We start from the raw sequence: 24,781 nt of genomic DNA, 5'->3' as shown, positions 1-24,781 counted from the left end.
AAGAGCAACAGCTGTGTAAGGAAAAAGAGCTAAGATGTACAGTTTGTTGTATAATACGTTCAAAAGGGGTGCTGTGTATACTCACGGTCACTTTACTCCCACGTAAATCTGGTGATGTTAAAGGAATTTTAATCAGAATCACTTTGGCTTATAGTTTTATGGAAGATTAGGAATAATAGGAATTCAAAGGGTTTTGTAGACAGGGCCACACCAATCACTTCATCTTCCTCCCACTCGTCCTGGAGGATTGAATTCCACCCCCAGGTGTGTGTGCTCAGCTCCCGCCTAATTAATTGGGTCCAGTTCTGCTCTAACCCACCTCATTCCACTGATTTCACTCTCATGACGTATGCAGAACTAAAGGGTACGTGCTGTGTATAAATAAAATTAAACCCCATTCATAAAGTCTGTCTTAAAGATGACCTGTTTTCTTGTTTCTGTCTAATTCAACATGCTACTTCCAAATATATCTTCTCACTGACATCTGCTACAGTACTAATACTAGTCTGGGTCAAAAACATGATAAAGCCAACTCTTGCTCATTTCTCCATGTTAGGATCACTAAGAAATGACAGATACTGGGTTGTCCAAATCTCACCTGCTTTTACTTGCCTCATTGTTCTACGTATAAGTGCATGTCTTTATAGTTCTCTGTGCCTTTTTCTCTGCAAGAGAATGCCATATCTAGTTATTTGCCTTTCTCTTTTTCCATCCTAAGACATGAAAGCAGTTAAAAGATTTTTTTTCTCACTCCCCTTTGAAGTCTTTCGTTCTCTAATGAAGACCAGAAAAGGAAAGATAAAACTAAGGCTATTAAAATTTTCAGTTTTGCTCACTACTCATTGTTTAATGACTTTAATTGTTGAGCCTCCTGAGTACTTAAATCACCTCTGTGCCACCAACACACAGGAAGTAGTTTTTTATTTAATTACAACAGGATACAAATTCAAAATCATGTTGGGGGAAGTGTACAGTAGATATAAACAACCCAAACCATTACCTTAGGGTACACAGAACCTCTTCATGCAGCATCTTACAAGCCTAATGAAAAGCGATTTGACCTACAACTATTAACTGCAGGAAAAAAACGGTATTTACATTTAAATTTACTGTAACATTAAGGGTTTGGCTAGGAGAGAGAAAATCCAGGAAGCGCTGGAAAAGAAAACATTGCCAACAGCAGAGGATGCAGCATTGCTTGTTCCCTTCTGTACTATGTTGTACACAACAGGCCATATGCGTAACTGGTGTAAATCAGTTGCTTTACCGCTTTCACAGCGGCAATGCAAGTTTTAATCGTCAAAGGAAAGGACATTCCTATCTCAGATCCTCTGATAGATAAGCCTCATATATCAAAAGAGGAATAAAAGCATTCAGTCTGCAAAGTCAACCAGACAGCGGTTCGTCAAAATATCCTTTTTCTTTTTGTGTTTACTGTTTTTGTGAGGAACTATACTTAATGAATTTGGTTTTGGTGGAAGATACTGGACTCATTAGCACATGTTCTGTGGAAAAAGAGCAAGAGAAGAGAGAGAACATTTCCAAAAGCCTTTTCAAGGGAAGTAACTATTGAAAACACCCAGATAAACTATGATTCAGATTTGAAAGTATTTGATGAAAACACATACACATTCATTGAAAGCAGAGCTGGAAAAACTGCTCATTTGACAAAGTTAGAGAGAGAAAGAGAACTGGATTTTTCAGCTAGTTAGTTGTCTCCATGGTGGCTTTAAAAAAAAGTTTGACTCCCAGTCACCAATCGGTTGCTCTTTGGCTGAACTGACCCATGGGTTAAAGGCTTGAGTGGTGATCTCATAGTTAAGCTGGACCAAAGCAAAGCCTCATCCGCCTTGCTGTCCAAAAATAGCCACAATGTTAGAAATGCTACTGCTTTGTAAACACAAAAGGGGTTGGCTGAGAATTTGCAAGGAAACTCATGGATAGACTGATCAATCAATTAAAAACTGGCTTCTCCCAACATGTTAGCATGCGTCAAACTTCTCATTACGTTGACTGTACTTACTAGTGCAAATTAGACTTTCCGTGTAGTTTAAATAATTTGTTCTCTTTAGCACAGGGTATATTTGCAGATGTTGTGCTGTAATTCAAATATGCTATCCAGTATTCATTTGGCTAATTGTTGCAAGTGCAACAGGCAATTCACAGGTCAGGACGGAAAGTTCAGCTATTTTGCAAGTGGGCCTTTGAGACATCAGGGACAATGACCTCCCTTAACTCGTGATCTGCTTGGGCAATCATACCCATTGAGTCACAGCCGTGATTCGGTGAGTAATGAAGCCCTGCCAGAATGAAGCATTCTTTCTGGTCAGAGTTTTGGCCCAGCTGTTCCCGCTGCTGAAGGGTTTCCCAAGTCCCTGGGTGCCTGGAGCACCAGCACGTGGACGAGCAGGCCCGGCACTGCTGCCTGGGCTCACTACGCAGCAGCACAGCACAGCACAGCACAGCCCAAGCATGGCAAGGAGGAACATAGTTTAAAAAAATATTTAAAACGGCCCTCTTTTACTCCCACATGCGTCTGGCAAATAGCAATGGTTTGTGTACGAGGATGATGAGAACGTAAAGGATAGGTCCACCACCAGACTAGACCACAGCACAGCTCTGAATGTGTAAAGCAGCTATAAACTCCATGTAGAAAACACCTTTTTCCTGCTTGGTTCTAGAAGACACTGCATACAAATTGTAGCTAACAATGTCACTAAAGGTACGCGCATCAGTTGCAAACTAACTAATACACTGCAAAACATTTTGCTTTAATTGCTTAGCTGTTGTTAATATAATAGAAAATGTTTTTCTGCAGCATGACATCATTTTAGACATGTGCAGATCACGATCTAAAACTGTCTGATAGGTTTTGTCCCTGGGTAGGTGCAGAGTCTACCTCTTTCTCTAAAAAAATAGACAACCAGTGTTGCCTTTTAGGTTTTTCATAATATGATCTAACATGTACCACAAGAGCAACCAACAGGTTCTTCGGAGATAATAGGCTTTAAAACATTCAATGATAAATTTTGAGCTATGTTCTTTCTTTTCCTTTGGGGTTGATCTATTAATTAAGACTGTATGACTACGTGATTTTTCAGTTCAGTGGTCAAATAAAACAGAAACAGTTCTGTATGGAATGGAACCAAATGAATCCCAGTTTTCTAAGGATTTTTTGATGTTTAATAAGGGTCAAGCTCCCATATCAGCTTTTCCCTCAGTGGAGACATTAATAATGCTTGTCTGCTCTGTTCAGCTGCCCAGTTCCATAAAACTGGTCGGGAAGTTAGACCTCTGAGACTTTTGCTCATTGTTAAAAAAGGAGGTTTGGATGTGGACAACAGGATAAAAATTTGAGGGGGAGAATTCACAGACTACCAGAAATAAATACAGTCAGATATACACACAAAGAGGTGGAGGACGGACAAGCCTCACTTCCTTAAGAAAATCTTGCTCTGACCGACCCCAATTTAACAATCTGTTCAAGTCCGTATTCACTCAAACCAAAAATAATCTCAGTAAAAAATTCACCTAGGACAGGATGAAATGATCATCCTTAGTTGTAATTCTGATACCCATTGTGGCACTTTTAAGGAAAAACCGCCCTGAGGCACTACTCAAAACATAAGGCAGTAGCTGGCTGCTGCAGCTCCTGCTCTCACTGCCCTCTTGATTATACACAGGGGCTGTGATGTTCACCTGGAGTACAAGATGCTCATCTTAATACAGTTTCTTGCCCTTGAATTTTGGATTCGAACTAAGTCAGTGGGCCAGTAGCATGTTCTGGGCTCTTCAGCCGAGTCTGTGCACAATACCCACCCGCTCAGCAGGCTCAGCAGCTGCAGCATAGGGTCACGGTCCTCACCCCACACTGCAAACATTCAAACAACTCCTTCAGTCAGAAGATAGATTTGACCCTCCCTGTCTCATACCCCAAGTAGCTGAATTGTATTAAGAGTATTTTACCTCTTTGTGGTGGTTTGATAAAAGTAGGTAAAAAAAAATCATTTTCAGTTCAAAAGTATCTGACCAGTTTACTGTATAAATATTTGAGGAGATCACTGAAATCTCATTTTTCTCCAAATCACCTACTTGCTGACAGGATTTATTCCTCTTTAAAGTATTTGCTCATCTTAGTAATATTCATTAATGTTACTTGTAAGCATACAGAGCTTTAGGGTACCCAGCTGAGGTAGAGATCAAGCACTACTGGCTGGGGGAGACTTCCCTTTTACTCCCCACTTCTCTACAAACTTTGCTTGTCAGTGGGCAAAATACACACAGCACACCTCAGCTCACCTACCTTTGACCATGCAAAAAGCAATGGTCAAGTCCAAGTCAGTTGTCTAAGATCCTTCTGCCGTCAAAGGAAAGAAGAACTGCTTCCAGGGTGTAATCCGTCTTACCAATTTAAGAGGTGCCTGGGTGAGGTGGGCTGAACCCCTGTCCAGAGGTGCTTCTCCCTCTCTTCCCTGTGACTTTAGAGCGAGCCCTAGCAGCTAACTTCCAGAAAACTAATGTAAAGTGATCCTACCCTGGGCCCCCCTGCAAAACGACAACTTGACATTTTCCTTAATCGCACTGCAGTATTTTGAGGCTAAAGCTATTGAAGACCATGAAATGCTACAAATGTTGGTAGAGGGGACAACATAAATACCGCAGACAGAAACCACATGCCAGTATTTCCAATAGAAACAATGCTGACTTCACCACAGCCAAGCATGTTTTTACTTTAATCTATGTTGTTATAGGGTAAAAGCAACAATCAACCTGCAGGATTGCTTTGATCTTTTCCAGTAACGCGGAGCTCCACATTAACACGCAACAAAAGATAGCTTGCCAACAGTTTGTTGAAGTTTTTTGCTGAAATTATCTAGCTGCATGAACTTAGCTATGGTGTTTGTACTTTCTTTTCCTTGCATTTAAAATAAGACAAAACAGGTTTCAAAGATATTGCTGATATGACCAGTGCCAGTTGAAGGGATTTTGCAACCCTTGGCAAATGAAGACATTTGCCTCTTCTAGGAAAAAGTTGCTCATGAGCTCAACAGTCATAAAACATGTTGCAGCTCCTGGGGCGCCTGTGCAGTAGGCAACTGCCTGGTTCGTCTCTGACAGAGTAGTCCCTGGATGTAACTACTAGGCAACAACAAGCCTCACACAGATAGAAAAGAACAGAAAATACTTCTGCACACAAGACTTCTGCTGAAAAGTATGCGCACGCGTGCAGGAGAAATACTGAAGAACACAAGCCAGCCCTGAGTTTGTGGTTTATTCGTACATCACTTCATCTGAAATGAAGTAGAGGGAAGCGGCAGGCATGCACACCATGTACAGGCTACGACGGTAACGGTCTTGTGTACCAAGTGGATGTTAAATAAAGGCTGTAAATAAAAGTAAAGCCAAAGTAAGGCTGTGAGCTCGAGGTGAAGTAACCTCTTCTCCTGCACTTTGCTGTTTTCACCATAGATGGAACATCAGTTTGGTATTTTTAACAAAGCCACAGAAAATATTTTCTGACTTGCCTGTTACAGTGTAAACCCTCATACAGATAACCTCAAGCAGCCTATCAGGTGACCAGTGCATATGACAAATGGCCCACCCATTTTATGAGATTAAATAAGGAATTAAATTTCTAGCTTTGAGCATGTAAGCCAGGACTTTTCCACTCTTCATTCATTTGGGTGGAATTTAACAAGCAGTGAAGCAGCCCAAAGAAAGCACACCACTTAAATTTCACTTAATACCATATAAACATGAATCAAAATGAAAACATTTGGGGAAAGACCTTGCAGGCTCACATTAAAATCAATGTCCCTTTTGCTTTCGAGTTCAAGGGTATGGATAAGCCTCCATCCACTGCATCCAGACTTAACAGAATTTTTTTTTCTTTATTCTTTACTATTTTATTACTTACCTTGTGATCTTGCCATCTTGCTTTCTTCATCCAGAAACTTCATCAGTTCACCATACAGGATTTGCTCAGCAACTTCCACTGGATCTTAAAAAGAAAAGGAAAAGTAGTATTGCAGGAAGTATTATTTTAAACTATAAATAAACATACACAAATACAGAAATTAAGAAACCTTTTGACCCTTAAAATTAGTAAGAGAAGTGATCATTGCAGAACTGAGTATAATTTTCTTCTAAATTATGAGAAATAGTTTACAATCAAAAATGTACAACTGAACACTTTTGAAAGATACGCAATATTTAGTCCTGATTTGGACTAAAATCAGTTTTGCAATTCTGCTAATAGTCTAGTTGAAATTATTATTTTTATTCAAATTGGCATCTGGGTTCTATTTGACTCCTTAATAAAAATCAAACTACTTAATTTTTTCTCTGATATGATTTTGGATCTTTTTTAGAAATTTTACCTAGCCATCCATGGCAATAACACATTATACAGCATGAGTAACCATTACAGCACCCCATGAATTTTGGTTCTGTAGCTGGTCCGTCACTCAATTTGACAATAACATCTGCAGATTTTTGAAAGAGAGCAAGACTCATATACATACCATTTCCCACGAGACCTAAAATCACCTCAAGAGTCTATATTCAAGGAGATTACCAATTGAGACTTGTCCTCTCTTCAGGTCTCCCAGACCCTGGCTTCTCTAAATCATTAGTGAAGTCAGGCAGGTTAAAAAAAATGAAGAAATGTATACAAGGTAGGTCAATTGAAGTATAGTTGCCAATGACCTTGGATGTTCCTTTTTAAGTATTTGAAAGATTTTCAAAGGATAAATCATATTCATCATAATATTACAGTGACAAATTTACAGTTAAATTAGGCATTCAAAAATGGAGGCCTCTGCAAAATTCTACTCTTCTCAAAGTACAGATCAGTATCTTTTACATTCCTCTTAGCATACAGCACTGAAACATTGCCTTGGACCAAAAAAAAAAAGTAAATCCATATTGGGGTGTTCTTTGTTCTCAGGGTTCTCAGATAAATTAAATTTGTTCTGGAAATTTATCAAATATAGAAAGGATAATTGCCAATATCTTCATTTTCACAGAATAACCCATTAAAGAATCTCATACAATGCACACATTTAAATAATATTTAACATTGTATAATGCAGTTAGTGACTGAAGATTTGCTTTTCATCAGCTATTCTCTGTGGGCCTGACTTGGTTAAGTCCTAAGAGGAGTGTAACTTTAAAGTGCACACTGAATTATCTTGTTCTTTTTTCTCTTATTAGTGACTGACCACTAGATGCAAAGAGGAGGTGTGTATGGTGTCCAATCAGAAGACGACCATTACTTCTGACTGTCCTTTTAACTATGCCTACTGCATATGAACGTAGTTCCACTCATTAACGCTTCTCCAGGAAAGGAAAATCAGTCAATGCGCCTGTTTCTGAGTACATGTGATAGCTGGTTGTTGAGATGTGTGGTATCAAATTAAGCAAGAGAAAGAATCACAGAGACTCGAGAGCCAAAATGCGGCAGACAATACTCACATACCACACTTCACGGTCTCCCTTTTGAGTTGCTTATGCTAAGGAATTTAGGAAGAGGCCATGGAGAATTCCATACATCTGCAAAAAGCACTGCAGGAAAAAGACATCGCTCCCCCTTAAATATTTAAATATTATAGGGCTTTAGATAAATTTTAGTGGAGCTCTGTTGCGTTGCTTAAGAACCACAATGTTTTTCTGCCTATTTGATTCCATAGTGCACTGTACAAGAGAAAGCAAAGCAAAATTCACCTAAAATTGCCATGTCTTTCTTTAGTCTTGCCTTCAACAGACAAGCCAAAAGGCTCTAGGACAAAGGTGAATAACTGAAAATGACAAAACCTACATAAAATAAGTGGAAAGAACAGAGTCCCTTCCTTCGGCAAATGCTAGAGATTCAGACAAACAGTAAGAGAAAAGCAAGGAAGTAATCCAAGAAAGGAAGAAAAGGATCATAAAATCAGTAACTTCTCTAATATTTGCAATCATGACATGCGCAGCGATAACTCACTACTCTAAAAGAAACACTCCCGTCTGACCCACAGCCTAGCACTGCTCTTGGCACAGGTGTTGGTAAATACAGCGTTATAACTGCTCTGCAGGTGCCAACACAACCAGCCTGAGGCTGCCGCCATTCCTAACAGGCCTTTCATAAACCGGGCATACGCCGGCCCCTGAGCGACGGTTCTGCCAGGGGAGAAAAAGGAGAGATGCCAAAGGACAGCCCTATAGACGTGGCTCTCCTGGACACAGTCCAGCTCGATACGAGAAAACAAAAACTTTACTTCCACGCATCTCACCACTGTACCTGTACCTGTTTTTAAGCGCACGCACAGATGCGGAAACCTAATCCACTTTTCATTCTCCGGAATTGAAGCAGATCATGACTCATGAAGCCTATTTATTATAAGATCAACCAAAGCATCCCCAACAGAAAGAAAGCCTTTCACTTAAAAACTTTGAGCCAAAAGTTGAATTCCACTTCCAAAGAATCACATTGCTGTCCTATATAAGGGACAGGGAAATTATGGGGTTAGGTGCAATTTGCCGAGTAAACCTAAAATCCTCTTGTCTTTTTTCTCCAGTACACAGAGAGTCAAGTTATCGGTGTGCTTTAAAGCCTACTTTTCTCTCAGTCGCACGTGCTTTTTCTTCAGAAATTCAGATGTTTATGATATCCACACAAAGTAAAATCTTCTCATGAACTTCAGAAGTGGCCTATTTTGAAATCCGTTACTGCAGACAAATTTTCCCATCTACCTAAACTCCAGATTTGACTAAAACTATGTGTCTAGAGAGGTACTGCAGTACAAATAAGTAAAAGGTTAAAAAAAAAAGTGAAGGGCTAGAAAGGTAACAGAGGAGAACTCAGTCTTGCGTGCCATCAGGTTGTTAGCACTTAACAGCAGGAGCTGGGCCAAAGCTCTCAATGCATAGCTAAGCACTTCATTACCATGATGATGTTCTTACTTAAGTCCATGCAAATTCAGGCAAGCCCGTTCCCACCCTTTTTATCTAAGAGCCATGACAGCAAAGGAGAATTTCTTCTGCTGGAAAGACAATACCTCCCAGTTAATCTCTCTCATACCTATGCATAACTTCTGTTCTCCCAGTACTGCAGAGTCACACCCTCCCACTCCTTGCTATCCCAATCACGGGTATCACCAGCAGACAACAAAGTTAAACACTTTGGACAAAGTAGCAAAAAGAAAACCAAAAAAGCAACTTGATGAGCTGGGAACATTTATGTACTCCAGGGTTTCTCTTCTGTTAGGCAAACACAGGTCAGCTCGATAATAAAATTCCTCTTGCATGAGGACTTTGGGAGCGGGGTTGCAAAAAAAATACAGCTTGACACTCAGTTCTGGACTGACTACGTCTGTTATAGAGAACATAGTGTAGACAATTTTCTTGGAGCGTGCTTCATTCTGTTGCTGTAATAGCTAAGTGAATACAGCACAGTCTCACTTTTACTTGTCCATTAACTCTGTCCTTCATCAAACACTACGTATACTGCCTACCGTGTTCATAGTGGGTAAGGCTTATAATTTAAATCGTAAACCTCAATATTTAAATGGAACTGCATATGTGATCTTTTTCACCTCATTTTCATGAATGGAAAAGAATATTCTGACACCAAAATTACATACTTAATTCCGCCTCACCTTCTTCACTGACCTCCATCCCACACTGCCTTGGGTTTATTTCCTCATCCATCAACGGGTCAAAGTAATTTCTGCTGTATTCATTTCCTGTGGAAAGCACATGAAGTAAGGGTCAGCGATTATTAGAAGCACATGAACCAAAATGTTAATTTTGAAATTGACACCAGTAAGCAAAGGGGCATTTTTTGCTACTTTATAAGCTTAATTTTTTTAACAAGACCTCTAAGCCTACTAGTACTGCAATTATCATCTTGTGAAAGGTCAGAAAAGGTAATTCTGGAAACAAGTGCACTTTATGTTACTTTTGCTCAGAAACTAATGAGAAAAATTCTCATATTCAGATGATGGAATGATAAGAAAAATTAAAAAAATCCAGCATCTCAAACTTTAGTCAAATTATTCTTGAAACACGTTTTACAAGTGAGTTTACCCATGCTGCAGGGAAATTTGTGTTTCACAGCTGACCCTTTCAATTTCAACAGTTTTAAATTTCACCACTGAGGTTTCAACGTCTGGTGCATCTTTAATACTGTATGCAACCAGAGAAGTGTTTAATTACAGAGGAGATACTAGAATACTGCCTCATTAATCTGAACAGCAATTATATTCGGTTGGGCTAGGTAACTAATCCAAGATTTTGATGGGAGAGAAACACTCATTTTAGCACTTTCCATTTCAATAGCTAGTTTTGTCTGCTCTTTAGAAACTAATCACCTTTACCAAAAACAAAAAAAGTCATTTGTTAGACTTATCAAGGAGTAATGCAGTATCTAGTCTAGCCGCCTAGAGGATCTTCCTGTACCATCAGTGAGAAGAATTCTGTCTTCCCAGGGGGAGGGGAGGCCCTTTTCTCAAAATGTGTCCATCCTCCAGCAAAAGTGCTACTCTCCATTGAATCCATCATTACATATATTGGGTTTGCAAACACAGTCAATTATTACTAAACTGAGAACAAAGTAAAATAATTAAGTCCAAAACAAATTTTAAAATTGCATAAATAGACACAGATCTATATCCTGGAAAACACCTCAGAGCTAAATATAGGAGAGGGTTAATTCATCCAAGATACACTACAGTAGTCTACAGTATATTTGTTTTAGGATCAAAAATAATCCAAGCAGCAGCTCCTTTTCAGAGACTAAATGAAACTTTGATATGAAACTAGGTTTAATTTATATTTCTGGACTGGCACATTTTGACTGTCAGTCTCTGTTCCTTCAACGTAGTAAGTACAAGAACTGAAAATTTGCTTTACCTTGAGGTCTCAATAAAGAAAAAATAAATGAGTTTCATTTTTGTTACTTTATCTGTCAACAACTACTAGGCTGGTATGAATCTTGGCAGTATGTAATCAAAGTCTTATGTACTGCAATAACAGAGCCATTCTACCTTACTCACTGTAATTGTTTTTCTCTAGCAGAAAGCACCGTGATGTTATATGAACACCCCTTCACATGTTGGCAGAATAATTCACCCATGTGCTAAAAAAGAAAATGATGATGCATCTCTTTATTTAATTACTTCCTAGCTATAAATGCAAATTTCTGAGAAGTGTAGGTTGCAACTATAGAAGCAATACTTGACTAGCTCACAGACTTTTTGCTGGGTCTTAATATCACAGTAGCTTTTACTAAATTTTAATATTACATGTTCTTTATCCTGTGGGTTTGGCATTAAACGCTGAGGAGCAGACTTCTGGAGAACTCTTCTGGACAAAATAATTGGCATTTAAGAGGAAGTGTCATGTTAGATTTGAGTTTATGAGGCACAGAAACTATTATTCAAAAAAGAGATACAGCAATATACTGTCAAACTACTTGCTCTTTGATTCTCTTAGAAAGAAAACACACGCATCTTTTAGAAGTGGGTACGGGACATTTTGTTCAGGGCTCTGGTCCTGTCAAAACCACACACAATTAAAAACACAAAGTAATGTAGAAGTGTAAAGAATGACCAGCATTGATTTTCCTAGAGCAACATACATACAATAAGCAGCAATACCAGCACTACCTTCATATGGTGATTTTTAAAGAGAACAAACCATTTTAAACTGCAGGGCTCCACAGAAGACTTGCAGAGAAGGTTTCTAAAGAGTAGATATCATTACTAATCTTAGATCATTGGTCTTGTCCCTTATTTTATTTTTTTCTCAATTCAGCATACTTTGCAAACTGAACCATAGGCTCCAGTTTTGACCAGGTCTGGGCTCTGGGCAGGCCCTGAGGTTTATTGAGGTGTGTGTGTGGTGGTGGGGGGGGAGTTGCTTTAGTTTTAAAATACAGAATTATCAATTTTAGTCAACATAACATAGTGCCAAAGGCATTTTGCTAATAACACTGTGTAAGCATGTGAATGGATTACTAATCATTTCACATTTACTTTTGGAAATATTTGAAAGTGTAGAACATGTAAATTAACAGTCCACTAAGGAATTCACATCGCTCTGCTTCATGGTATAAACACAGTAAAGTAAATGTTAATACAGTGCTTGCTTGCAGGTATTTTGAATAGCAGTGCATAACTCGGTACTTTCAGACACCAAGTTACTTGGAACACTTTCTCTGGTGAAGAGCAGGCCAGTTTTGAACACACAGGTCTTTGCTTTGATCTCTAGGTTTGACCAAATCCAGTAATTCAATCTGAAACCCTATTCACCCCTCAGCATTGTATGATTTCATGTGGAAAACACAACGGATAGTTCAATACCATCAGAATTCAAGTGCAAAAACATAAAATATCTGCAAGTTCAAATAAAAATGGAAAGAAGGGTGTTGGCACAACAGTGCTCAGGTGGGAATTTGTGCAGTTTTAATTAAAGCAAGAGGAGTTGCTAATAAAATTAGCATAATCCTTGGATGCAGCCCATGGGACTACATACATATTACTGGGACTGGATGAAACTCTAAGATGGCTTTTGAGCTAAGATGTCTGCAGTCAATTATACAGTCTATGTCCTGAGAGTACCACAGAAATGGCACAACTAAGCTGCTTTTCTACAAGGTCTTCTATTCCATAAAGAAATCCTATCAGTATCATATCATAGATACAGCAAGGAATTTTGATGACACTGGGGCAATTATTCCATTGTCCCTTCTATAGTACCATTGATACAGGTTTTGAGTTTAATGAAAGAATCACCAAAACCCAAGTTATACAAGAGAAAAACATGTGTGTGGACAAAGCTCTTCTGGATTTGTCCAGCATCTCCTGACGAGTGTAAAAACTAGGAATTATTAATAACCAGGTAACTGGTGACCAGAAGCTTAGAATAATATTCGGGTGCTAGTTTTCAGAGTGATGTTGGATCTTGGGGAAAAGAGTAAAATTTCTGGTATAAGCAAACTTTCATGGTAAGACAGGATGCAGATTATCATCTGAGCAGACTTGTCTCATTGACCAATAAATAGCTCTCCCGTTTCAGGTAGCAGTAGGGTCAACACTTGTCTCTATCAGCGACTCAAGACACTACTGTACTTCTTTATAGCACAATTCATACAGGTCTTTTGCATAAGAGAGATCCTGGAAAGGATGAGATCTCAGTCTGAGGCAGCACGGTTTTGACCCAAAGTGCTTTTGAAACATAATGAAGCAGCTGAGAATGGAAAAGTAGTCCACCTTTCCATGCAGGTGTCTTAAAGGATTGACTTCAGGAGCAATTCTTGTTTGCGGACATCATGGTTTTATTTCCCTAGGGACACTTTTCATTTTACCTTGCAGATATGGTGCTTCGGCCATCCCAAATTTAAGAGTCTATGTTTGCAAATTTCTTGGTTTCTGCCTGAGTATGCAAACTCTTTTGTCCAGCCCAAAGCAACCCTGGGGTCAGACCTGAACCCCCTCTAAGAGAGATGTTTATCTTAGCTTGGCCACCAGCAACTAAAGTTTGGGATCAGGAGAAAGGGGAGAGACGGATCCCACCTCCCACATTTCCAATTGCTTAATTTACTCATCCTTCCTCAATATACTGCGTGTCTTGTGAATAGCTTTCCCATTCACCTGCTTCTACAATTCAGTATCTATATTGATAAAGCTTCATATCTACAAGTTACTTCTTTGCAGATATGGGCCTTCACTTCTAATCTGCAATTTTGGAAATAAATTATAAAGAATTAAAAAAAATAGTCAAAACAATTACAAAGTAAGAGTGAGAAGAAAGAAGCCTGCCCCCTTTAAAAAAGTCCTCACAGAATTCAGAAGTGAAGAAAAAATTAAAATCATCAGCCAGAATTGCATAAACAATGAGTTCAGGGAGACTGAAAAAATGACGAGATTTAAAATGAAATTACAGACACTTGGCTGAAGCAACAATTTAAAACTGGGTAAGTTTGAGACCTTCACAAGAAAACTTTCTGAGTTTTCATTCTAACATATTGCGTTGCTAATCTTACTCACATCTAAATGTTAAAAAGATACTGAAAATGAAACCTTCATTTTGAAGAACACTATGAATTGAGATATAATCCCCAAAGCAACATTAATTTTGAGTTCTTGTTTTGCCAGAAAAAAATAGGGAATTATTATGAGTTAACCTGAATGATTTTTTGGTTTGGATTTTTAATTTTAGGTACTGAACGAGGATACTAACTATGCTTACCTCAGCTGGTAGCCATTACAAATGCCATCACTTAAATTTATAGAGGCTGATCTATGTTACATCTAGCAGCTGAAATAAGATGTATTATTATTATTTTACATTTAGATCTAACATTATTATCTGTATTTTAAATACAGTACATTATCTATATTATTTAAGATGTAGATCTAAAATAAGATTCTGGCAACCCTGAAGTTATTCCAGATTATCACCAAATATATCCAAAGAGGCAATGTTTCACATGGAATTTCAATTGTAATGAGTTCCAGGAAGAATTCAATGAAAAATTATGCTTTAATGGCATCCTCAAACTGAAGAACATTAAGTGACTGGACAGTAGATTGTATCTTGAAAACACAGCTTGTTAAATACTATCATCACCGGGTGACTTTTCAATTTTTAAAAAAAGTTTTGAAGATATCGTATGTCATTTTCCTTTTCCCCAGCGGAGACCATAGGTAATGACTAAACCACATAATGTGTCTTATGTTTATATTGTAAGCCTTGAGTAAACTCACTTGTCAGCTTTGACAGAACATTGGCGTAGAGACGGGCCGTGAGCCGAGGCGGCGCGCCCCGCTCCGCACCTTCTGCGGTGCTTGCAAAATGCTGCGCTACCCTCACAGCATCCAGTTTCTTTCCCCTACTCAGCTGCTGGAAGACTGACTGAATTTGCTGCTCTTTATGCAGAGGTACAGCATGTTTCCATGGGGTTTTTTTTTGTTTTTTTTTTTTTCTTTTTTTTCTCCTGCAGGCAACAGAGGGCACTGTGCCAAGGGACGCCAGCCTAAGACCTGCTGCTTTTCCTGGGGAAATGCTGTTGGTTGAAGATGTGAGAAAAGATTTACTGATGATGATGGAGTTCATTTAGGAACACTATTAGATAACGTGACATATGTCAATGGGGAAAATGGATACTGAGTACTAACAGGCTAGCTGGCTTACTTGGTCCCACGTAAGTCTACTGAAAGAACCTACAGGAAAAACAGGGAGAATTTTAAGGCTCAGACAACACTACTAAGCAGCAAAGTATTCTTAGAAGTAATAAATTAGCTTTAAAAATATATATTCAGTCACCTCAGGAAAGAGTATTTCCCAATTATAAAAATACATCTATTCTTCACTATTCTTCTCCCCAAACCTTTCACAAATTCAATTTTAGCACATTACTTAGATGAGTGGTAAAGTATCCCTGTTGTTGAAATTGCATGCAATGGATCACGTTTTGCACACTACATTACACCTTGTGCCGTTCTGCTGATTTCAATTGGATTACACATTGTGTAATTCAACGCAAAATTACTTTCGATGACAGCCCTTTTTATTCCTATGCATACATGGTGATCCATCATGCCCTGCATACTGGGTTTGGCATTTCCATTTCAAGTCCCTGTTGGAATCAGAAAGCATGGAACCACATACACAGAACTTGAATTATTAGATATAAACTTTGTCACTATTTAAGAAAAAAGGGTACATTTTTGATTCATATTTCTTGTTCCATCCTTTATGCAAATCGTTTTGTCCAATACAAATAGCCAGTGTAGCGAGCTCCCATTTACTTCACGTGCAGCATAAATGTGAGTTTCCAGCAGTTGCCTCTTTTTCATCTGCACTTACTACCTCTCCAGCAGTATCTAATGTATCCTTAGAATGAAATTAGATTCTGTTCAAAGAGCTTCAGCCTCCAGTTCTCTGTAAACAGACTGATTTTGATGCACTTGCTGATATTTTGATTATCAATTTGATATCCACGCGGCTGTTTCACACAGCCCTTTCCGTTCCTAGATCCAGGTTCTTGCTCAGTTCCGTGCATGAGCAGAAAGGGGCCTGTTTTGCCCTGCTGTAGCTGAACTACCTTTGGCAGCAACCGTTCCATAACAAAAGGCTCCTCTTTACTTTAGCTTTTGATAAGGAGCAGAACTGCTCTATTTTACGGAGGGATTTTCCCCGTAGAATGCATGCAGTGCCGCAGTAGGAACGTCAGCCCAGCTCTGCAGCTAGAAGGAGGTGGCACAGCAGAACGCCACACAGAGACACTAATTTGCTCCCAGAAGCAGTATAGCCATGTTAATGCCACGCTGTACCCGGGCTAATTAGAAGAATAGTTTTAGGTCTTCAGTTGAAAGAGCTTTCTTTCCCTCATTTTTTTTTTAATGCTGTTAATCTCTGTGGGCAAATTTATTGGAGCATGATATAAGATGTTAACAGTGCCTGTTGCAGATAAAATGGTAGAATTAATTAGTGCTTTTGATTTTAGGAGATAATCTAGTTTTTAGAAAAGATTTGTGTATTGGGGATGATAGTAAAAAATGAAAGTTCCTTGTCATCTGGAGACAATTTTAACTTGAATTATCAACATTTAGGGTCAGACTGCCTCTAGCCTTTGCACAAGTGTGCAGGATACAGGGGAACACAATTAGCCTGTCTTTCATCTTCCATGCAAAAGCCGCAGCGTATCACAGTCTCTGGAGGTCTCTACACAACCACCTCTAAAGGGGCCAGGCGCAAGGTGAACCACATAAAGAAAGGATGCTTGGATAGCCCCCTCCTTGGATTCTGTGGCTTGCACACGCTGTCTGTACCCTGGAAAGATCACATCCTAATTTGTTCTGACACATATTCCCTCTGCATGCTTGGGCTGGTAATTTACCTGTCTTGCAAAAATGTGCACAGTACTATCCCACAGGATTCTTTTCAGGATTAGTTGGACCAAATTTGTATAGTTATGTGACTGTGGTATACACTAAGTAGCATGAACTGGCATAAGCCAGCTGGCACATTACCCGCTCACAATAACTGAGGACAAAATGTATATAAACTCCAAAGCAGATTAACATTTGCATTGCAGGCCTATAAGAAAACAAGCACAGCAGGCCTTTGTTAAGGCCCTGTTTGTGACATGTGTCATCCATCTGAGTTTGAGTAACTGGCCCCATATTCTGCTTTCAGCCAACAATAGCGTATTCCTGGAGATTTGGTGCTTGAGTAAGGACAGCTTGCTGGAAACCCTTTCCTGGGCAGAGACTTTACTGAACCAGTCTGGATATTAAGGTACTCTTCAAAAAGCTGTGGGTTTAAAACCCTCATAAAATAAGAGAAAAGCAGCTACTGGCTCACCTTTAGATCAGGGGAGAGCACTAAGCCCTTGGCAATTGGGAAACAGGTGGATATAGGTCCCTGTCCCTGTCACAGCAGGTCTGGGTGATCTCTAACCCCAAATGTTTTTCCCAGTGAAATTTGTTGGCAAATTTCACCTCCCCTTAGGACGGCCAACATGAAAATTTCTAGCAAGTTCAATATTTGCTGAGGAGAAGGAAGGGTAAGACTTGGTTGGATTTAGTCACAAAGAACCTCCACCTCTGGGTATTTTCAGAAACAAGTAAATTGTGTAATTTGGCAAAGATGAGAAGATCATTATGAGAGGACCTTAATTTCACAAAGGGTATGAGATGGAAATAAAGGTGATATTCCTGTTGTAATAAAAATAAATGCTTTATGTGATAGTATTTCTAAAAGCAGAGGTACCAGCTGAGTGAAAAATGTGTGGAAATTAGCAACAGATTAAAAATGTCCTTCTTTCCTGTTTAGAGCTAATGCTCCACAGAAGAAACTGATCAGAGATCAAGAGTGATCAGCAAAGAGTCAGCGTAGGAATCACAAAAAGAAAATAGAGTAGGACCTGCTGCAACCAATTAGCTGGCTGAAGATCAGGAGATTAATCTGAATAAATAGTCAGCCAGTTCCCTTGAGTCACCATGTGATTTAATAGCAGTACCAGAACTTTGTCATAAAAGAGCAATGATTGAGCGCATACAGCAGAAAAAGTCACCCAGTAGTCCGTCCCTGAACCCTCAGGAGTAGTTCACCAGGTCTACTGATGATGCTAAAATGTGGACTACTGCCCATAATAATACGGAATAACACTGTGTGAGATCTATGGCCTAACAAAGAGAGCAACAGACTAGGGATCAGAGATTTTTATTCCCATTTCCATCACAGGGTAACTGCAGACGTGGCCTCATGGTCTGCCTCAATTTCCCCCCCAGCAAAGGGTACAGGAGCACTTTGCATCACGAGAAAATCCCCACTGATCCAATCTGAAAGGTGGAAAAAGACTCCATGAAAAACATACTGGATAGATTTAATCTGTTATTGAAGACATGAATCAGTTAAATAATCTCTCTTTTTCAGGAGAAGTTCTGCTATCCAAGGAAAAGGAACAGACAGCATGAAAAGTCAATACAGTGCAAACCTAGCTGGGGATTACATTACTTAAGCCCCAGATGCAGGCTAGTTGCAACATCATGAATCTCAGCACTGGCTATTTCATCCCTAAATAATCTGCGTTCTACACAGCGCTCTCCTGTGCAACCATAGCCAAATTTCAGCAACAGGCTTTAAGGCAGACCTGAACACATGACCGCCTATTTCCACTCCTTTCCAATCTCCTTAGCATGGAGGTGCATGAGAAGGATCTCAAAAACAGAAAGATGTTTGGCTAGAGAGCACTTTCTTCCAGCAATTGCTGACAGAGGAGCAGGCTGTGACACTCTTGCAAGGTGGAGGAAATGATAGCACCCCTGCAGCTATTATTTGCTGCCATTAAAGACAGAGGCGATTGGTGGAAAGATAACAGAAAAGCAACGCCATCTCTATATGCTCCGCTTTCAAGTGCATAGCCTGAAAATCCAGCCTGGTGTTTATATAGTGCTTTGAACCTGTAATCTGCTAAACACTGCGATTAAACAATTGTGCTTAAGGTTATAACTGATTTTAAATTATACAGTTTAGCACCTAGCATTAGAATTGATTAATGCAGTTCTTCACTGAGTAAGTAACCTAAAGCAAGCCTGGGGACTAAGAGCTAGGAGAGAGCCCAAAGGTTTTGGAAGGGAGGAAACCCCAAAAGGAGGAGTAATCTGTTGGCACCTGGAGAAGAAAAGGGGAGAAAAGCGAAAGGGAACAGTGGAGGGACCTGAAACATGTTTATTTTATGCAGCCTATGCTGTTATGCTTGGCTGGCGTTTCCCTTAAGGTAAGAAGGCCTGGCAAGAAGCAGAAAAAAGACTGTCATTTCACTAGCATATCAAAGTTTGGGGCAACAAGCTGTGCCTGTGTGTGCGAACCCCGCTCCTAGAGCAATAGCTTCCAGTGTGGGGTCCAAATCTTACCTCCGGGGTGGCGGGGTGAGGGGGGAAGGAGGAGACTTCTGTGCTAAAACCTCTCTTGCTAACAGCACAGCAGCTCCCGAGCGCTGTGGGTAGAAGAAGAGAAGCTGTGTGAGAGTGTCCCACGTGCTGGCGGACAGTGGTAGTTTCCAGCGCTATGTTGTATATTTTTGCTGAGAGCTGAAATAGCAGCCGCTACGCAAAGTGGCTGCAAGGACGGATGGAGGCGAAGGAACGAAGGCGCCGGGAATCCAACCCCTGCGCTTCGGCCATCTGTGCCAAACCACGAGAGAGAGGTTGCAGCAAGAAGGGCCTCGTCCGCACCGAGGACCGAAACACCATCAGTTGTACGTTACTGCAATTGTACGCTCCTACGCTTATCTATGTGGCTGGCTTTTCCTTTTCTCTCTTTAATGAAGTATTATTACACTTGGGAATTGGGAAAATTAGCTCATTAGGTACCATAAGGTTTAGTTCAATTTTTCCCAGGTTTCTGGACAGGCTTGAAGCTGTTGTTTTATTAGCAGCCGTTTATAAATTTGAACTGGCCCCCATGACTGCCAAACAAGTCCTGACGTAAGAGTTAGGCTAAGAATAATTTAATGCAAGGCTGGACCAGACGATCTCCAGAGGTGTCCTCCAAACTAGACCTTCCTATGATTCTACCGGTATAATCGCATGGTGTTTTTTGTTTTTTTTTTTTTTAATGGCTGTGTGACTTAGAGGTAAAGCCATGAGAACGACTGATCTTTTGGATTACTGGACGAACAGAAAGTCAAGGAGGGAGGCACAGTGTAGAGAAACAAAATTTCCAATTCTTAGCAAGCCTTCTTCTCCCACTACAAAACATTTAGCTGTGTATCAAAGTATCACACTCCAGACGAAATGAAACAATTTTTACTCCTTTCCCAAAGATAATATTCAGTTAATTTTTTTAAACAAACTGCTACTTAGAATGAAAAATCAAAATGTTCAAAAACACATTTCAGCCTTTCAAAAAAATGTGTTGTTTTCTTGGGGGAACTATTCATGAATTTCTGAAGAGGAGACTGAAAGCATGGATAGTCTCCAGCAAGCCTAACTTCATTTTTTGCCAGATAGACTATTTCATTAAAACACAATCAATCCCTTTGTCTGCTTAATCACTGTTCTGACAGGCTACAAAGGAAAGACAGAGAATTCCTGCTCCGTGTACCACTACACAGAGTCACGTGAAGGCTAAATGGAACGATAAACCTAATTTTGCAAGGGGCCATTAGGAGTCAGAGACTGCAAGGATCAGACGCACAACAAGGTCCACAGTTGTACAAGTGAATGCCTAAAGTTCTGCTCGCCAGTCTGTATTTCTGCATTTAAGTACCCGGCCTGGTACACGGGGATATTTAGCGAGTGACACCTCTGCTTCTGAGTTTAATGGAAACTGCTGGGTGATTAGGACTTTTAAAAATCAAACCATTTACTTTGGTACCTCGGGAGGTCTTGGGCCTTTGTGCACCTCTACACATTCACGGATGCACATAGTCCATGTGAAGCTAGTGAGACCCCACAGTCCAGTACAGTAATATTTTTGATAGGTATTTGGAGAAGACTTTGCATCTGACTTCAGGCATTTTTACTTTTATTTTAAATCTTGGCCCATGATTTTCCCCATGTATCTCATGAGATGCCTTGAAATTCTTTTCCTTGCCCTTTCGCACCAGATCTCTAAGTAAACATAACCATTTCTCCTAACATCCACCATTAATAATAATTCAAACTATAACAATTAAACAATAGGTTAAAAAGTACCAAATCTCTACCGTAGGAAAACTGTCATCAGTGAAGACCCTCATAGCTCATTTGAGTTAACCTTTTGGGCACAGCATCAACTCTGAGCTTAACAGCCAGGTTGTGCAGGGGACCAGGGCAGCTCTTCTAGACAACCCCAGCTGTAAGTATCTGAGCACAACTGTCTGCAAAAATAATGAAACATGAAGCAGAGGCAAGATGCTGGTTGATTGAGGGCATATGGGAGCTTTAAGGATAACAATCAATCACGGGTTTGAGCGCTGCTTAAAACCACTCAGCACTCAGGAGCCAAAAACGGAGCAGCATCTATGCCCTCAAAGTGGCAGCAGCGCCTCCCAAATTCAGCCTCGTACAAATTAACGGGAAGGCCAGCAAAAACAGCCTGCTCCGCGCACTCTTTCCTGCTGGCCAGGAGCGCCACGCAACCTGCGCCCCTGTTAAAGGAAGCCGCTTGAGCATGAAGGTGGCGAACGCCTCTCTAAGTATTTAGAGATTGCCCGTTTTCAGCGCTATTTTTGCGTCTTCCGCCCCGGGTTTCCAAGAGAGCCTGTGTGTGGACGTGCGAAGGTGCAACGCCCGGCGCAGGCCACAGCGCGCGCAGGCTAGATCCTGAGCGCAACCGCTGTCACTCCGTCTGAGGCTAATCAAGTCTGATGTCTCACCTCTTGGTTCAGCATGGGCTTGCAGCCTGGGTTTTTGTTGGTGAGCTGCAAGGGTGCTATCTAGCTTGTCATGTCTAATAACTTTCTCTTCTGAAGTCTGATATGCTGAAAGATCTGTGCTGCTGATGTTAAAAGCTGGATTTTCAATGCCTTCTGCTGCTGCTCTCTCTTCTTTTACTATAGAAAACAAGGAGGTCAGAAGAGCACATTATAGCAAAGTGTATTTCAATGACAAGCAGAAAATTCCTTCTAGTAATTCCTTTGCTGAAAGACTCAAGTGTATCGTCCTCAAATGTCGCCAAAACAGAATTAGGTTAAAATTAACTCTAAAAAAAAAAAAAAGAATAAATGATTAAAATAATTACAAATTGCACCCTGACAAGCAAGAGCAAAATTTCGCCCACAGCCATTTGTCTGTAATTAGTTAATTAATCCTTACACAAATTATGAGCAATAACTCATCAAGCAAGGCTCACCCATCAGAAATTCAGCCGACTTGGATTTCTTCTGCTTAGTTTGCTTCAGAGCCTTCTGCTGGAACTTCTGGAGGGAAATTGTTAAATGAATAAATTAGCTAAAGAACGAAGATCATCCTTTATGATCCACAACTAACACAGTATTTTAAATATGGGATGGCATTGAAATGTCATTTAATTTACATCTCTGCTAAAGGGGTCAAACACTAATTGAACAACAGAAGTGGAAGAATTAAATAAAATAGGAGAAGAAAAGTTAAAACAAATGCCAAATGAAGGTCACATTAAAATACTTTGGTTTTTACCATTTTTAATTAATGCAAAGAAACCTCAACAAATGAAGAACATTATAAGACTTGTCTTTAAAGTATGCATTCAGCAGCAACTGCTTTATTTCACTTGTAAGTGAATTGTAAGTGCTTCATTTAGCAAAGTTTGGTTATGCAGCATATTTATAGACAGACTTCCCTGACATCCCCTGCTCTTTATTTTCTAGGTCCGCTTACATAACCAGTGTATTTGTTCATAACAGGGCAGCTAAAAATGAACGAGCTCTACCCTTTCAAATGAGATAACACAATAAAAATAACCCCAAATAATTTACACCGAGATGACACAAAAGAGATATCATGGTCCAGGGGAGAGAGGAAGCAGGACTCATTACAATGATGAAAAGTTCATTTAGTATTAGAGACATGCCAGCAACAGTTACACTGAAAACAAATAGCAAGAAATCTTAGAGGAGCTAAACTCTGACAATTTCCGAGTTAATTTCCATAGGGAGGCAAGGCTCAGGAAAAATGCAGTCACACTATTACCAGGAGGAAGACCCAACTTCTGAACACCATTTCTGTACAATACCTTCAAGGATGCTAGCAAGAGATTCACATGTGGGCTCATGCATGGCTACAGTCCCCTATAATGGATGCTAGCAGTCAAAGCAGGCAAAGATTATCCAAAACAAAGCATATCTGGGGGTATTAATCAAAGCAAAAAAATCAAAGTAAGAAAACAATCCAGATCCATTTATTTTAAAATGTCACATGGCATTTTCTGAAAACTGCTTTTTTTTTTTTTTAAGCCAGTTGCTTAATTGTCCAGAGATAAAGACCACTCCTGGCAACACAGCTCCTGGAAACTGTCAATACAAAAGGATTAATTACAAGAATCATTGAAAAATGGCATTTTTTACAGCATCCATCTCTCCTGTTTGATTATAGGTGTCAATTTCCAGTATAAAACAGTGCTCGCAGCAGATACAATCAATAAATCTGTCAAAAATAACTGAACCATATTACTGACAGATTAATATGGATATTAATCTCTTTATATTTAAATGCACATATATGTAATTTGAAAACAGTTGACTTCCTCTAAATTAAGAGTACTATCCTACTAAAAAGCAAATATGTTTTAAAATGACTAGATAGACATGTTGTTCTGGAAACTAGATCAAATAAATACTAAAGCAGCAGAATTAATTCTTATAAGCCCCATGCAGCACAGTTGAAGTTAATGATAATTTTGACAGGAGTTCAATAGGTTCAGAAATTCACCCTACTGCTTTCGATTTTTTTCCCCGACTGAAAAACATTTCAAATATATATATTAGCTCAGTTAATATCTTTAAAATTATATCACTTTTGCAATACTAAAGTATTGCCACAATCCTGCATAGTGTAATATTTTAATTCAATTAACTTTAAATATACAAGCAGTATTTGTAACATTGCTATATGATAACTATTTTTATCACACTGCATATAGTCCCCACACAAAACTCGAAATGTTATGTTAACATTAATGTTAACATAATGTTAACATAACATTAATATTATGTTAATGTTATGTTATGTTATGTTTTCTAGAGAAAATAACATCTAGGGGAAAATTCGGGGACATATTTTCAGCTAGCGTAAATAAGGATCCAACTGTAACTCCAACAGAATTAAGATGATCTGCATTAACTAAAGATTTTACTTTCTATGCACACCAATATTCCTTCTGCATGTCATACTTCCCTAACAAAATCAATTGCAGGCTATATTTGTCATAATCAACTTTTGATTGTCATAGTCTGCAGCATGTACAAGCTCATTTCTCAGTTGGAAAACAGTAATCCTCCCTCCAAATCTAATAAAGATGCTTTTTTTTATTTTTTATATTTTTACTATTCAGTATAGTTAGCACCCAATATTGTTTTTCCAAAGACACAACAATCTACGTTCTTTGGCACTTAACTCACTTTAACGCTAAGTATTATTTTTAAATACTTGATGCAGCACGCTTGCGACTCCTATTCACCTACAAACAACTTCAAAAGACATAACGCTCTCATTCCTTAATGTAATTACATTTTGAAAAGGTGCTTTTCATGAGTTAATATTTTTAGAATGAAAGCAATACCTGGTGTTCTACAGCAGAGAGAAATTTTTCAGGGCTACTTCTGCAT

At 39.3% G+C, this 24,781-nt stretch overlaps 1 protein-coding gene across 1 annotated transcript in view; it reads right to left on the bottom strand.

Moving 5' to 3' along the window:
• Positions 1 to 24,781, bottom strand: part of LOC104146092 (uncharacterized) — a 188,829-nt gene that overhangs the window by 141,495 nt on the left and 22,553 nt on the right. The window contains exons 3-6 of the mRNA XM_068931891.1: positions 22,330 to 22,396; positions 21,854 to 22,030; positions 9,639 to 9,725; positions 5,918 to 6,001 (exon numbers count right to left, since the gene is read on the bottom strand). Of these exons, the coding sequence (XP_068787992.1) occupies positions 5,918 to 6,001; positions 9,639 to 9,725; positions 21,854 to 22,030; positions 22,330 to 22,396 (415 nt within the window). The remainder of the gene's footprint in view (positions 1 to 5,917; positions 6,002 to 9,638; positions 9,726 to 21,853; positions 22,031 to 22,329; positions 22,397 to 24,781) is intronic.

This window comes from Struthio camelus, chromosome 2, assembly GCF_040807025.1.
Source record: "Struthio camelus isolate bStrCam1 chromosome 2, bStrCam1.hap1, whole genome shotgun sequence".
Lineage (NCBI taxonomy): Eukaryota > Metazoa > Chordata > Aves > Struthioniformes > Struthionidae > Struthio > Struthio camelus.
This window is presented reverse-complemented; position numbering and strand designations above follow the sequence as displayed.